The 14,111-nt window shown below is 37.3% G+C and overlaps 1 protein-coding gene across 5 annotated transcripts; it reads right to left on the reverse strand.

Moving 5' to 3' along the window:
- Positions 1 to 1,817: 1,817 nt before the first annotated feature.
- Positions 1,818 to 14,061, reverse strand: FAM229B (family with sequence similarity 229 member B). 5 transcript variants are annotated; one of them, XM_082475489.1, is made up of 4 exons: positions 13,927 to 14,061; positions 5,091 to 5,193; positions 3,206 to 3,344; positions 1,818 to 2,040 (listed from the first exon to the last, which is right to left on the reverse strand). In XM_082475489.1, the coding sequence occupies exons 3-4, from the start codon at positions 3,328 to 3,330 to the stop codon at positions 1,923 to 1,925; spliced, it is 243 nt and encodes an 80-aa protein (XP_082331615.1). In that variant the 5' UTR covers positions 3,331 to 3,344; positions 5,091 to 5,193; positions 13,927 to 14,061; the 3' UTR covers positions 1,818 to 1,922. The 5 variants fall into 5 exon arrangements, with proteins under 5 accessions (XP_082331615.1, XP_082331613.1, XP_082331616.1 ...); XM_082475487.1 differs by having other exon boundaries at positions 5,034 to 5,193; positions 13,927 to 14,057; XM_082475490.1 differs by having other exon boundaries at positions 5,091 to 5,190; positions 13,927 to 14,051.
- Between the last annotated feature and the right edge of the window lie 50 nt (positions 14,062 to 14,111).

Below are 14,111 nucleotides of genomic sequence, written 5' to 3' on the forward strand. Positions count from 1 at the left end.
GTCCGTTTTATACCTTCCATTTCTCTCTTCATGGTGATTATGCTTTCATCTACTACTTGAACACTTGTGGTAGCTTGTCTGCTAATGCTATCATCCAGCACTCTGAATCTGTTTCTATTGACTAATGATTCTCTTGACTATGGACTGCTTTTTCCTTCTTTTTTGCATGCCTGGTAATTTTTTACTGGACACCAATCATTGTGAATTTTACATTTTTGGTGCTGGATTTCACTGTAGTTCTTTAAATTGTGAGGTTTTTTTTCCCTCCTTGGATGCAATTTAGTTACTTGGAATCAGTTTGACCCTTTCCACTCTTGCTCTTAAGCTTTGTTAGGGCAGGTCCAGAGCAGCCTTCAGTCTAAAGCTATCCTCCACTCCAAACCCACCACCAATGAGGCAATATCTCACTGAGGACTCTACTCCATATATTAAAAGCTCTTTCCACTATGGTTGAACCACTAATTATTCCCAGCCTTGTATGAGCGCTGAGGAATTTTTCATTACTCCTTTCTCCTTTCCCATGATTCTTTCCCCAGCCTTGGGCAATTTCCTTTATGGATTTTTTTCTCTTCCTTTGAGGAGTATTAAATTTTTATTTGGCAAACAATTAAGTTACTCATGGATCATCTTGATTCTCTCAGGTCTTATTTTTAAACTTTGTTAAAGTTAGTATACATTAACCTTTAACCTAGTGCTGGTTTAGACCTCCTACTAAGACATGACCTTTCTGAGGACTCTACTCAGTGCCCCACAGGTTCAATGAGGTCTTTCCACTCTGGCTGGTTGGAACTCAAACATCTCCTAGCACTGTGTGAGCTCTCAGAATTTCTCCATTTATAAATCCCTGATGAAAAGCTTTTCTTTTCACCTCATGTAGCACACATGCATCTATGCGCAAGTAATTATAAGCTAATAAACCTTTCACTTAAAAAGGCTTATATATATATATATATATATATATATATCTTCAGGAGCAGAAAAGTAGATAAGAAACTGGGGAAACTGTATCTGACACTAAAGTGTGTCTTTTGGAGAAAAAAGAATTTCATGGGATGAAGGGTGGCAACCATCAAGAGGAAAAGAAAGCAAGCTGAGTTTCTTGGAACCATTACAAGAAGAAAAAGAAAACAGAAAGAGCTGGCCTACACCTCAAAACTGAGCCTTAAGTCTAATCAAATAAAAAGATCCATCTGAGGTTTCTCAATACTAACTGCGGACAATTTCAAGATGACTGGCTGGGACTTGAGGTAATAGTGTGATGATGAGACATCATTTTTCCTGGAAAAATAGGGGTTAGAATCACAGCCTTGACCTCATTATAATAAATTTAACCAATAACCTGAGCTCCCATATGATAGCAGTGTATATGCTTTGCAGATTAACCATGGACTAAGAATTTCCTTCAGTCTTGGGTATTATTTCAAAATGCATAACCCACAGGGCTCCATTTCTCACCCAATATAATCATTCCTGGGCAGAACATTATCAAAAGACAGAAAGACAGAAACTGGCTTAGGGTATTCAAGTGAAAGGATTCAGCTAAGTAGCAACCCAAAAATAAGCAAAGGAAATCAGCCCAAAACACATTAAGCATTTAGAATGGGCCCTTCCTGACTGATAATCAAGGTGGCTTAAGCTTCATTGTGAATTGTTGATATTAATGATCCACTGTGAGCAAGATGATCTCTAAGGCACTTTCTAATTGTGAAATATTATTCTGTCTTATCTATCAAACATAACTGATGGCTTATCACTACACATGTTTTACAGACTACATTCCGGTCTTTCTCTACAAAAAGTAAATATTTCAACTACTGTCACCATCCAAAGGTGCCACCACTTTTATTTGCTTACCAGATCATAAGATGATACTGGTCCATTACCCTTGACTTAGTCAAACCTCTACAAAAGACTTAATGATGCTATTTAGGATGCATTTCCTTGCTGCTTTGTGCAGGTGGCTTTCGCATTGTTGCAAAGACAGTGATGGGAACATCAGTTATTGTCAGGCAATGATTTCCAGGACATCTTCGGAGTTGCCTAAATAAAAGAGCAAATGACATGTACTTAGATATAAAAAAGGAAACTTTTTTCAGAGAACCGAAGTTTGAGTGTATATTCAGCTGTTTTAAGTCTTTTTGAAATCTCTGAATGTCACAAAATATAACACAGTGGCACTAATGAGGCAGACATTTTAGACTTACATTGCAAAGAAATTGTTGTTAAATGTTGTGCCATACATTTAATCAAAAGAAACTTATAAATACAAAGATAACCCTCCAGATGTTCTTTTGAAAGGTATGCAGGGATTTCTAAATGGCAAAGAAAAGTGGGGCAGGGGGGAGTGCATAGTTGTAAACATAAGTGATAATACTATGGCAATTCATACATATATGCACCTTAAAATCACTCCAGTTGAGTGATTTAAAAACTAGAATATTTGTGGAAAAATATAAAACTGAACATACTATTCCACATACTATTCAAATGTTGATAGGATCTCAGGTTTAAAAGAGCCCTTAAATAACATCTAGCCTAAAAATACACCTAGTGCTTGAATTTCCTTTCCAACATCCCCATCAAATAATAACCCAACCTTAAACATTTCTAAAGACTGCTAATCAGTATTTCCCGAAGTAGCCTATTTTATCCTTGAATAACTCTGATGTTTAAAGTACCTACCTTATTAAGCTTAAATCTGTGTTCTGAAAATTCCAAGCCATGAGAAATCAAACAATGTACTATGGTAAACAGAAGAAAAGTGGAATAAATCCTATTATAGTTTTCCTCAATTTTGCAAAAATAGAATCTTCACCTCTATATCACTCTCCTTCTGCCAAAGGTCAAGTCAAAGCCAAAGTGACACTGACTCTGAGGTCTGAGTCTTTTTCATATTTTGTAGCCTTATGCCTAGCACAGTGCCCTGCACATAATAGTACTAAAGGTTTGCTTATTTGATTGAATGTTATATAATCTTGATACTATTAACAAAAAACTAGCTAAATATTTACCCCCCAAAATTGGTCTATCATTCAGACTTACAATATACAGACTCTATGCTAAGAAAACTTAGGCTCTGGTAAAACTAATTTAATAACAGCAATGTTCCTAGGCTTCTTTCTTACTAATTGAATGTCAGCTAAAGCTTGCATTGATGATAGCCATTACACATCTCCTCAGTTGTTAGGACAAGAAGACTTTTTACCTGCTTGGTAACAACTCTTTCCCGTTACAGGAAGCATTGGAGCTCAGCCCAGGCTCCAGCCCAACTGAAGGGTCTCCCCCTTCCATTGGAAACCTCCTTGGCTGGATCCCAAACCGAAAAGGCATAATTCACTGAAAACCTAGATTAGAAAGTTAAAATAATGGAGGGGGGGGTGAGTTGTTTTCAAATAGTTCTTTGAAATTCTTAATATTAATTTTGCTATAGGCATATAGAAACATTCTGAAAACGACATATTTAAATATCTATAAAAGTACATAAATACTCTATTATACAACTCTCCCTTACATACAATTTTAAGTCTTGAGCAAATATAAAATAGCAACTAGATGATAAAGTAAACTGTGCCCTATGGTTAACATAACTGAAGTCCATTTATGTTATGTGAAAAAAAATTGTTTTCCTTTGAATGGTTATGGCAATTGACAAGCTTGAGCTCCCACTGCCTCTCTGCCTAGCTAAACCCTTGTCTTCCTTTGAAGTACAAGAGTTTCACATCTGCCTGATACCTACAGCTATTCCTTCTCTTCCTGGTGATTATTTGTTAACCCCTGCCTCTTTACATTTACAGTGCATTAGTTAAGAAAGTGCCTTGTAAGAGCTGGACTGACCTGGATTCAAACCCTGGCTCTGGCTCTTCCCAACTATGTGATCTTAGGCAAGGTACTTAACCAAGTATGCTTCTCAAAGATAAACTGAGCTTATTATCTACCTCCAGGGTAATAATGGGAATTAAATAAAGTAATACATGTGAAATGCAGTGCCTAACATGTAGTACAGGCTCAATAAATGTTAACTGCTATTACTGAGCAGATACTACTGAGCATGATTAAATATATACATACACATATGCAATGTAATGTATATATGAGATACATACGATATATATGATACACATACACACACACAACTACACAAAATAAGCTCCTCACTGCCTATTGTTGCCTCTGCTTGGAATTCTTCCCCACCTCACTGCTCCCACTCTTTACTTGTTAGGGCCAACTCATTCATTAAGTCTGAATTTAAATGTCACTTTCTCGGAGAAGATTTTTATAACCCCTCCATTATATGTTTTCTTAGCACTCTACTTCTGCTTTATAACAGTTATCATCGCTCTAATTCAGGATTTCTCAACTCTGACACTATTGACATTTAGGGTCATGTAACTTTTTGTTTAGGAGGGAGGAGACTGTCCCGCGCATTGTAGGAAGTTTTGCAGCATCCAAGGCCTCCACTCGCTCACTCACATGCCAGTAGCACCCCACCACAAAGCTGCGACAAAAATATCTCCAGACATTGCCAAATATCACTTGGTAGAAAAGGGGAGAAAAATCTCCCCCTGTTGAGAACCAGTGCTCTAATTTTTTTGTAAATGTTTTTGCTTTATCATTGTCCCCCCCACTCCCATTCCATGTCTGTCTTTGTCACCAGTGATTAAATCCTTAATACCTAGAACAGTGTCTGGGACACAGTGGGTAATTAATAGCTCTATCTTGTATAAATTTACATGTCTTCAGCAAAGGGCAGGAAAAATGAAAAATGTCTTATAACTTTCTTATGCCTAGGGCAGTATTCTATGCCTAATAAGTAAGTGTTTATTGTGGTAATAATAAAACTAAATTATTAAAAGTTTTGGAATTTGAATATTATATAATAGTTGTTATAGACTGTGTGTCCATTATCGAAGAAAAAAGTGTTATGCTCAATGACAAGTTAGTAAAACCATAGTAAAAACTATGGTTTAGTATAACTAGCTATCATATGTAAGTATTAAGCTTCAGCTAACTTGATCAAGGATACACAGACTTACCAAAATAGGCCGAGTCTGATTCCTGTAGAGGTGAATAAATCAATTGCTTCTACTGACCTTCCAGAGAAGGCTGGAATTGCCAAAGGAATGATGATCAAATGTTCCAGTGACACCCAGAAATTCTGACACCAGAAGATTCTTTCACATAGTTTCCTACCTGCTAACAAATAAAATATCACGATTCATAGCTCCAGCAACAAGCTGAAACCTAGCTAAAAAATTGTCTCTAAAGTTTGTGTGAAGGTTTTATTCTTGTTGTCATTGCCTTGTTTATTTTCCAACATTAAATATTTTAATCTATGAATTACTTTATCTGTATCTATTCTAAACCGACAGTCTAATCAATCTGCACAAAATCACATGAGATTCTCCTCACTTTATATCCTATTCTCCTCATTACCTTTGTCTTCCAGACTTTCCCTTAACTAATAACCCAAATTAATCCAATCTAGCCATGTCCTTGTCCCATGCCAAAAGCCTCAAACTGCACCTTTACAAATTTCTTTATCGTTCTTCCTATGTAGGACTCTCTAAACCCTCTCTCTAATGCCTGGACTACCTCTTCTCTCCTGTTTCCTCAAAAGAGGCTTGAAATTCCCAAGTGACAGGAATAATGAGAAAGGAAGAATACATCTTATACTGTCCTCTCTATTCTGTTCCCTGGGCCCTGAGTTCTCCGTTTATAACATCTTCACCAAATGAATGATGATAAAATATCCCAGTGACACCCAGGAATTATGACATCAGAGATTCTTTCATATAGTTCCCTACCTGCTAGAGCATAAAATGTATCAATTTGTAGTTCCAGCAACAAGCTGAAACTTATCTTCTGGACTGCCCTTTCTCTCCTAGTTTCTATATCAACAGCTTACCTCACTGAATGTAATACTTAAGTTTAACTCTTAAGCCAGAACATTACTCTTCAGCTAATCAATTTTTTTTCAGTTTTCTTAGCTGATGACTGAACTATTAAATGCTAATGAGCATTTTTCACATTTAATGAAAATCTTTTTTACTACCTACATTTTATGCTAAGTTCCCACTGTTCTGTTTTCATATGCTTTATGTAATAGGAAATTAGCATTTTACATAATTAAGTTGATGTTAGATAAAAGCTGAACTCTACCTTCTCTTTCTTACTAGGGTGCTGTGAAGAGTTGATCACAATCTTAGCTTAGAGAAATCATTTAACTGACTGTGTCACAGTCAGACAAACTGAAATAATTGCTGGTCATTGTTAGCTAATATATCACTAGGACCTAAACATTTGATGCTTAGTATGGCAACATTTTTTTAATAGTTTGAATTTTCTGTGTGGGTGGCAGTGCGAAAACGGTGGGTTAGCGCCTCGGAGTTAGGTTTAAATTCGAACACCGTGTTAACTCTGAGACTGAGCAAGTCACTAAAAGTTTGTAAAATGGTATTAATTTCTACATCATAGAGTTGTTTTGAGGAATAAAAAGCCAACGGCTGGGGTACAAAATTTCAATCAGAGTGTTGAGGCATTGATTTCACTTTTTAATCACTGATATACTATCTTTAAGCTGCAAAGCAAATATTCGCATGTGAAATATTCTTAAATTCCCCCAGTTTACCATCATTTTAAACTAGTTTATTTGGCACAAGTTGTGCCAAGGTTCTTCTTTAATATGGATGATACAGTGAGACAAACCAAAAAGTAGCCTTAATGATGGAACTATCCAGCACTAGAGTATATACATCAGAAGATAAAATAAACTTGACTCTACAGCAGATCTTCACAGGGGAATGGATGAATAGGTGAAGTATAAATAGTGAAAAAAAAAATGGTGAAATCTCTAAATACTCTCTCTTAATTCTCATGAGTGCAAGAATAGTGATCTTTCAATCTTCAGGATATTGATTCATGAGATACAGAAAAAGAGTAATGTTTGAACTGGTCATATCCTAAGAAAATATCCATTATTAGAATTACTTTATTCATACCACAAATATTTGCTGATAATCCACCATAAGCAAGGCATGTGTTAAGTACTGAAGGTAAAATACTGAGCAAAACAAATACAGTGTCTGCCCTAATGGAGTTTACAAGTTAGGGTAGGGTATGCTCTAGATTAGCACTAAATCTAAAGGACGAGTAGGCATTAACTAGGTGGAAGTGGGTAGGAAGCAAAGACACTGAGACAGTTGGGAAGGGGGCAAACAGAGGAAACAGCATGTGCAATGGTCCTGTGCCAGTAGAAAGGACAACAGAAAATCTGAAAGGCCAGCATAACCACAGCAGAGAAAATAAAAAAGAAACCAGGTCAGAGAGAATAAGTAGAGGCTAAATCAAGCAGGAACATGAACCCCAGTTAAAGATTTTAGACTTTACCTTATGAGCAAGGGAGCCCACAAAAGAATTTTAATCTCCTGGGAAACATATTTAGGTTTCAGTGATTTTTTTCCTCTATTAATTTTCTGTTTTCTATTTATTTGATTTCAACTCCAATCTTTAGTATTTCCTTTTTTCCTGTTTACTTTGGGTTTAATTTGCTTTTCTTCGTCTAGTTTCTTAAAATGGAAGCTTAGGTCATTGATTTGATCTTCTTAACATTAAGTATTTAATTCTATAAATCCCCATCAAAGCAGTACTTTAGCTTCATTTCACAAATTTTGAAATTTTGTTATTTTCATTTCCTTCAGTTAAAATTTTCCTTTTTGGTTTCTTCTTTGACCAATGGGTTATTTAGAACTATGATATTTTGTTTTCAAATATTTGGGAATATTCCAGCTATTTCTCTGTTACTGATTTCTTAGATTCCATTGTTAACAGAGAACATTCTTTGTATTATGTTAATTCTTTTAAATTTATTGAGACCTGTTTATGGCCAGAATAAGGACTATCTTGGTAAATGTTCTATGTACACTTGAAAAGAATGTGTATCTTGCTGTTGTTGGGTGACGTATTCTATACACATAATTGGTTGACAGAGTTGTTCAAGTCTTCTGCATTCTTACTCATTCTCTGTATACTTGTTTATCAATTATTGAAATAAAGATGTTGCAATCTCCAACTATAATTATGAATATCTGTTTCTCTTTTCTATTCTGCCAGTGTTTGCTTCACGTATTTTGAAACTCATTAGGTACATAAATTTTTAGTAGCATTATGTACTCTTGATGAATTTATATTTTTATTATTATAAAATATCTTTATCGCTAGTAGTATTCTTTGCTGTACTTTGTCTAAAATTTATATAGCTACTTTGTATTCGTTAGTGTTCATATAATGTTCCTATATTTTTAGTTTCAAACTTTATATTTGATGTAGCTTTCTTTCTTTTTTTATTATCTTATTTTATTTATTTATTGTTTCTGGCTGCGTTGGGTCTTTGTTGCCGCATGCCGGCTTTTCTCTGGTTGCAGCGAGTGGGAGCTACTCTTCATTGCGGTTCACGGGCTTCTCATTGTGGTGGCTTCTCTTGTTGCAGAGTACGGGCTCTAGGCGCGCGGGCTTCAGTAGTTGTGGCATGTGGGCTCAGTAGTTGTGGCTCGTGGGCTCTAGAGCGCAGGCTCAGTAGTTGTGGCACAGGGGCTTAGCTGCTCCGCACCATGAGGGATCTTCCCGGACCAGGGATCAAACCCATGTCCCCTGCACTGGCAGGTGGATACTCAACCACTGCACCACCAGGGAAGCCCTGATGTAGCTTTCTTATAAACAGTATATAGCTGAGTCTTGCTTTTTACAAATCTACTCTGATGATCTCTGACTTTTAAATTAGGGTGTTTTGATGTAATGCGATAGATATGATTGAATGTAAATCTGCCTTCTTACTATTTGTACTCTGTGCCATCAGTTTTTGTTCCCCTTTTGTTCTTATTCTGTACTTTTGAAATAGCTGAATATATTTTATGAATCTATCTTATCTCCATTATTGGTTCATTGCTATACAAACTCGCATGTTGTTTTGTTTTGCTTTGCTTTGGGTTACTTTAGGGTTTATGGTATACATCTTTAACTTTTCAGTCTGCCTTCAATAACATTATACCACTTCCAACACAAGAAAATTACAAGAATATATTCTATTTCCCCCTCACACCCTGTATTACTTTGTCGTCACGTACTTTACATCTACGTATACCATAAACCCCACAGCACATTATTATTAGTTCTTCTTTAAGCAATCATCTCTTTAGGAAATTTTTCAAGAGAAGTCTTTTCTATCTACCCACATATTTATCATTTTCAGTGTTCTTATCCCCTTGAGTAGGTCCAGATTTCCATCCAACATAATTTTCCTTTTATCTGAAGGTTTTCATTTAAGTTTTGGACTTCTGGTGATTAATTCATTCACCTTTTGAATGTTTTTACTTCATCTTCATTTTTGAACATTCTTTTTGCTGGGTATAGAATCCTAGGTCAACAATTTTGTGGGGTTTTTTTTAAGGACTTTAAATATTCTTCTACAGTGTTTTTTGGCTTGCATTGTTTCCAACAAGAAAGTCTGCTGTCATTCTTGTCTTCGTTCCTCTGTCTCCCCAACTCAGGATGGCTGCTGGGCTGTGTTTGGACGCTATTCATTAGAAAGAAACCACTAGGTCCAGCCCAGACTCAATGGGAGGTGATTACACAAAAATAGGAGGCAGATCATCTGTAGAGAAGTTCAAAAAAAACTAGGAGGCAGAGATCACTGGGTACCATCTGAGAGGCTGCCTACCACAGAGACTGTGTTTTGGTGTCATGTTTGAGAGTGCTTGTGATGAACTTACAAATGTTGTTCATCAAATATTTCTGGCTTTCTGTCTTCCAGAAATTGTAATTCTTGGTCCCCTTATGATTACTTGGAGCCCATGTGACTAGTTTTGGCCAGTAAATTAACAGCAGCCATTAATTGCAGTACAAGACCCTCCTGAGTTGTCTTTCTCTTTGCCACAAAAACCAGGAATTATCAAATAGTGGTAGCTCAGCAACTTGGGTGCCAGGGTGAAGATAACATAAAGCATAGCCACCAGACTCCCCCCTCCAATGGACATGTATCATGTGCAAAAAATAAACAACTGTTGTTTTACACCACTGAGATTTGGGGGTTGGCTGTTACCACAGCATAATAAAATTTATCCTGACTTATACAGACTTAGGTACTGCCATAACAAAAACATAAAATATAAGTCACCAGCATAGTGGTCAAGCAGCGAGTGTCAAGAAAATTGTTATTGGAAACTGAGAGGATAGTTGTCTATGCTATTCAGCGGCAAGCCTACTGGAAAAATCTTTGGAAAACTCTGTGATAACCTAGAAAGCAGATGATTTGCTGGTGAATGCTAGGTGAAGAGGTTGGAAGACAGAATGCCAATAACATGTTAGCTGCTGTTGGCTGTGTTTGTCAAGTTATATGACAAAGAGATGGGCTCAGAAATGCAGTGTGCAAGCAGGAATAAAAATTGATAGAGTGCCCACAAATTCAAAGTATATTTAAATGACAACTTTGAAAGCTACAGGAGTATATTTTCCTTGGAACACATTTTATTCCTTCTCCGAAATTTGTAGCATCTTTGTAATGTCGTCCAGTACTAAATGTACTGTAGATGAATCTAAAGGAGCCTAATTGTTTTTTCTCCATGCCGCCCCCCAACTTTTGTTTCTTGCCTGTGTACCTAAAGAATTCTTTCTTTATTCTGAAAACTGAGTAACTGAACCAGGGTATATCCCTTAGTGTTGACTGCTCTATAGAAATTATTCCATGTAACATGGTATATGCTTTTAATCTATAGATTTTTCCTCCTGTATTATTTTTTATATCAATAAGAACATTTCTTCTTCAATTTGCTGTGTTCTCTATTTCAGGGGCACTTACTAATCTTATGTTGAACCGTCTTTATCTGTTTCACATATATTATCTTCCAAGAGCTATTATACCTTTGTCCTTTGCCTCAGTGTTCTCTGTGATTATCTCAAGCCTTTCTTCTAATCAGTAATTTGATTTTCAGCTCTCTAGTCTGCTTCTCTGTGCTTCTAATTATTCATTAGTCCTTTAACATGTTTTGGTCTTTAGTTTCCTTTCTCTTTTATTTCCATTTTAGTTCATTTATTCACCAAATATTTATTGATTACCTATAGTACACCAGGCAAAGTTCTAAGTACTAAGGATATAGTAGTGAAAAAAACAAGGCAAGACTCAGCCCTCAATACATTATTTTAGCATCTTGTCTTTAAGTTCCTGTACTACCAAATTCATATTCTTATTATTAATAAGTTCCTCTACAGCACAAAAATTATATGAATTTTCTTTTTTCCCCTTAGGTTAGGTTTTACAGGTCATGTACTTCATTCATCTTTTACATGCTATTTTCCTTCCATCCTTCCTTCCTTTTACAGGAGTAGTCTGCATAATTTTCAATGATGTTTTCCTCTTGCTCACATTTAACATACAAAATTTTGCCCAACCTATTTGCTTGGTGTGTTAGACAGCTATTGCTCCAATACTATTGCACCCCAAAATCTCACAGCTTCAACCAAAAACCTTTTTTCTTATTAAGACTGTGGAGAGACTGCTGTTCAGCTGCTCTCCACTTGCCTCTCCTGGGTTTGGCTAGGATTAGCAGTACTCCACATTTCAACTGAGATGCAGATCTGATCCACATGTCTTCATCATTTTGGAAACAGCAGCCACCTGAGGTAGTTTTTCTTACGAAAAATAGCAAAGACCAAGAGGCAAAAGCATGCAAGCACACCTAAAACCTTTGATACCTGGTATCATTCCACTGGCCAAAGCAAGCCACCTGACCAAGCCTGACCAATAGGACAAAGGCATATACTCTGCCTACACCCCTATTCCAGGAGGTACTGCACAGTCATGTGCAAAGGGAGAGAGTAAACAATTCAGAACAATACTCCAATCTACCATACTCTGCTATTCTGTGGGTAAATTCTCCTTGACTTCTTTCCTACTTATCTGAAATCTGCTCTTCCACTCACAGCTGGAGTTTGAAAGGTAAATCATATTTTCTTTTTCATTGTGTTTTTTTTTTTTTTTTTTTAATTTATTTATTTATTTTTGGCTGTGTTGGGTCTTCGTTTCTGTGAGGGCTTTCTCTAGTTGCGGCAAGTGGGGGCCACTCTTCATCGCGGTGCGCGGGCCTCTCACTATCGCGGCCTCTCTTGTTGCGGAGCACAGGCTCCAGACGCGCAGGCTCAGTAATTGTGGCTCACGGGCCCAGTTGCTCTGCGGCATGTGGGATCTTCCCAGACCAGGGCTCGAACCCGTGTCCCCTGCATTGGCAGGCAGATTCTCAACCACTGCGCCACCAGGGAAGCCCTTTCATTGTGTTTTTATCAGAGGAGGTGTATCAGAGAGAATTCCACGAGAGCTGTGTGTAGCCTTCTGGGTGGCCTGCGTTCTGCTTGCTCTTCTGAAAGTTTGTTGAATATTTTCAATGAGGTCTCAGTCCATCTAATTAGGAGTGCATTCAACTTTAGGATATGTTCAGATATATGACTTCAAGGTGGACTCCTGGGAAGTATAAACTCTAAAATGTTTTTTCTGCTTCTACAGAAGTCCTAAAGTGGCTGGTATGTAAGGTTCTACCTTGACTCTCAAGCAGAATTTTCTCTCAGTCTGATTCTCCCCAGACTGAAGTTTTTAGTGAGACTTGTTAGAACTTTCTTAATTTAATTCTGTTCCCATGAATGACCCCTAGGGAGTCATGACTAGGACCTAACCACTGCATGAAGGGTAGAGCTCTGTAGAGGCCAGAATACCAGATGAGCTGGCACCATAGCTCACAGATACAGATCTACTCACAAACTGGACCAAGCTTTGCAAATTTTAGAAGCCCCAGACTTTAGGACTTTAATGTTAAGACCTAAGTGAAGTGTTAGGGGAACCTGACTGCACCTCTAACACTGACTCCATGCTCACTAATAAGCAGTTAAGAGTAAAATCCAGCAAATGCAAAAAATTATTGACTAAAAGTTACCTATTAATCATAAGATATGTGAGTAATAAGGTGAAAAACATCTAAATGGAAATGTGGGAAAGCCTCAGCCTCATAAACCACCCATTGCAACTTCAAACTTACCAGATATCAGAGATATAGTAACAACTATTATTTGTATTGGTAGGGGAATAAGGTGTTCCAAACAATCGAATATTACAATTCCTATTACCACACATTAGTTGCACATGTAATTTTAACTTTTTTTTGGTGGGGGGAGGCTTCCTAGTATTTTGTAGTTCTTCAGAATTTTTGTGGAAAATGTTAATTTTACGAAAGAAGTGCTTGAGTTCTTAATTGAAATCTGGTCTAAATTAATCAATAAGAGTTTACAGTATTTTTCAATGTTTGAAAATTTTAGGAGTTGGTCGTTTTCAGGAATACCTGATTTTTCAATCTCCTCCTCCTTTGTCCCACCTAAACACTGTACATAAATAAAATGCCTAGTTTTAATTTCATCTCTTCCATCAGACTTCTATTGAATCCTATTACACTTAGCGCCACAAAATCGTCACAATTTTTTGAGTATTTCGTGTGTATCTTCAATCAGATTGTAAGCCGTCTGGAGCTGGATCTATGTCTTAATTTCTTTTGAATCCTGCAGAGGGCCTAGAAGTTAATGTTGGGAGCATACAGCTTCAACATACACTGGTTGGGCCTCTGAAGCGCCATTTTTGTCAATCTGTATAGCCACCTAGTTTCGGTTGTACCCTGACACGTCTATTTGTCTGGGGTTTCTCTGTGCTCATCGACATTATTTTGTATTAGAACAAAGGACTTGTTGAATAGATTAACGCAGAGTCCGGAGGAATCGGAATGAACGGAATTTGACCCGCCGCCCCAGGTATTGAGACTGTAAACGGAGACTGAACCTCTGATAGAGCATAAACAGCTTTAAAGACACATGTTTTAAAATCCCACGCCAAAGCCTAGTTACCCGCCAGTGACCCCGGCCTCCGGAGCTGCAGTTGCTCAGATGTTTACAAGGCAGCGAAGATCTGCTGTAGGGAGGACCAGTCGCTATGGTAACGGTGAGACGCAAGTGCACTTGCGCGGCCTTCGGACGTAAAATCTTAGCCTGAAGCTAGAGCAGAGCGGAGCTACGGCAGCGACTTGCGGCAG

The sequence above is a fragment of the Balaenoptera physalus genome, assembly GCF_965194825.1.
Source record: "Balaenoptera physalus genome assembly, chromosome: 9".
NCBI lineage: Eukaryota > Metazoa > Chordata > Mammalia > Artiodactyla > Balaenopteridae > Balaenoptera > Balaenoptera physalus.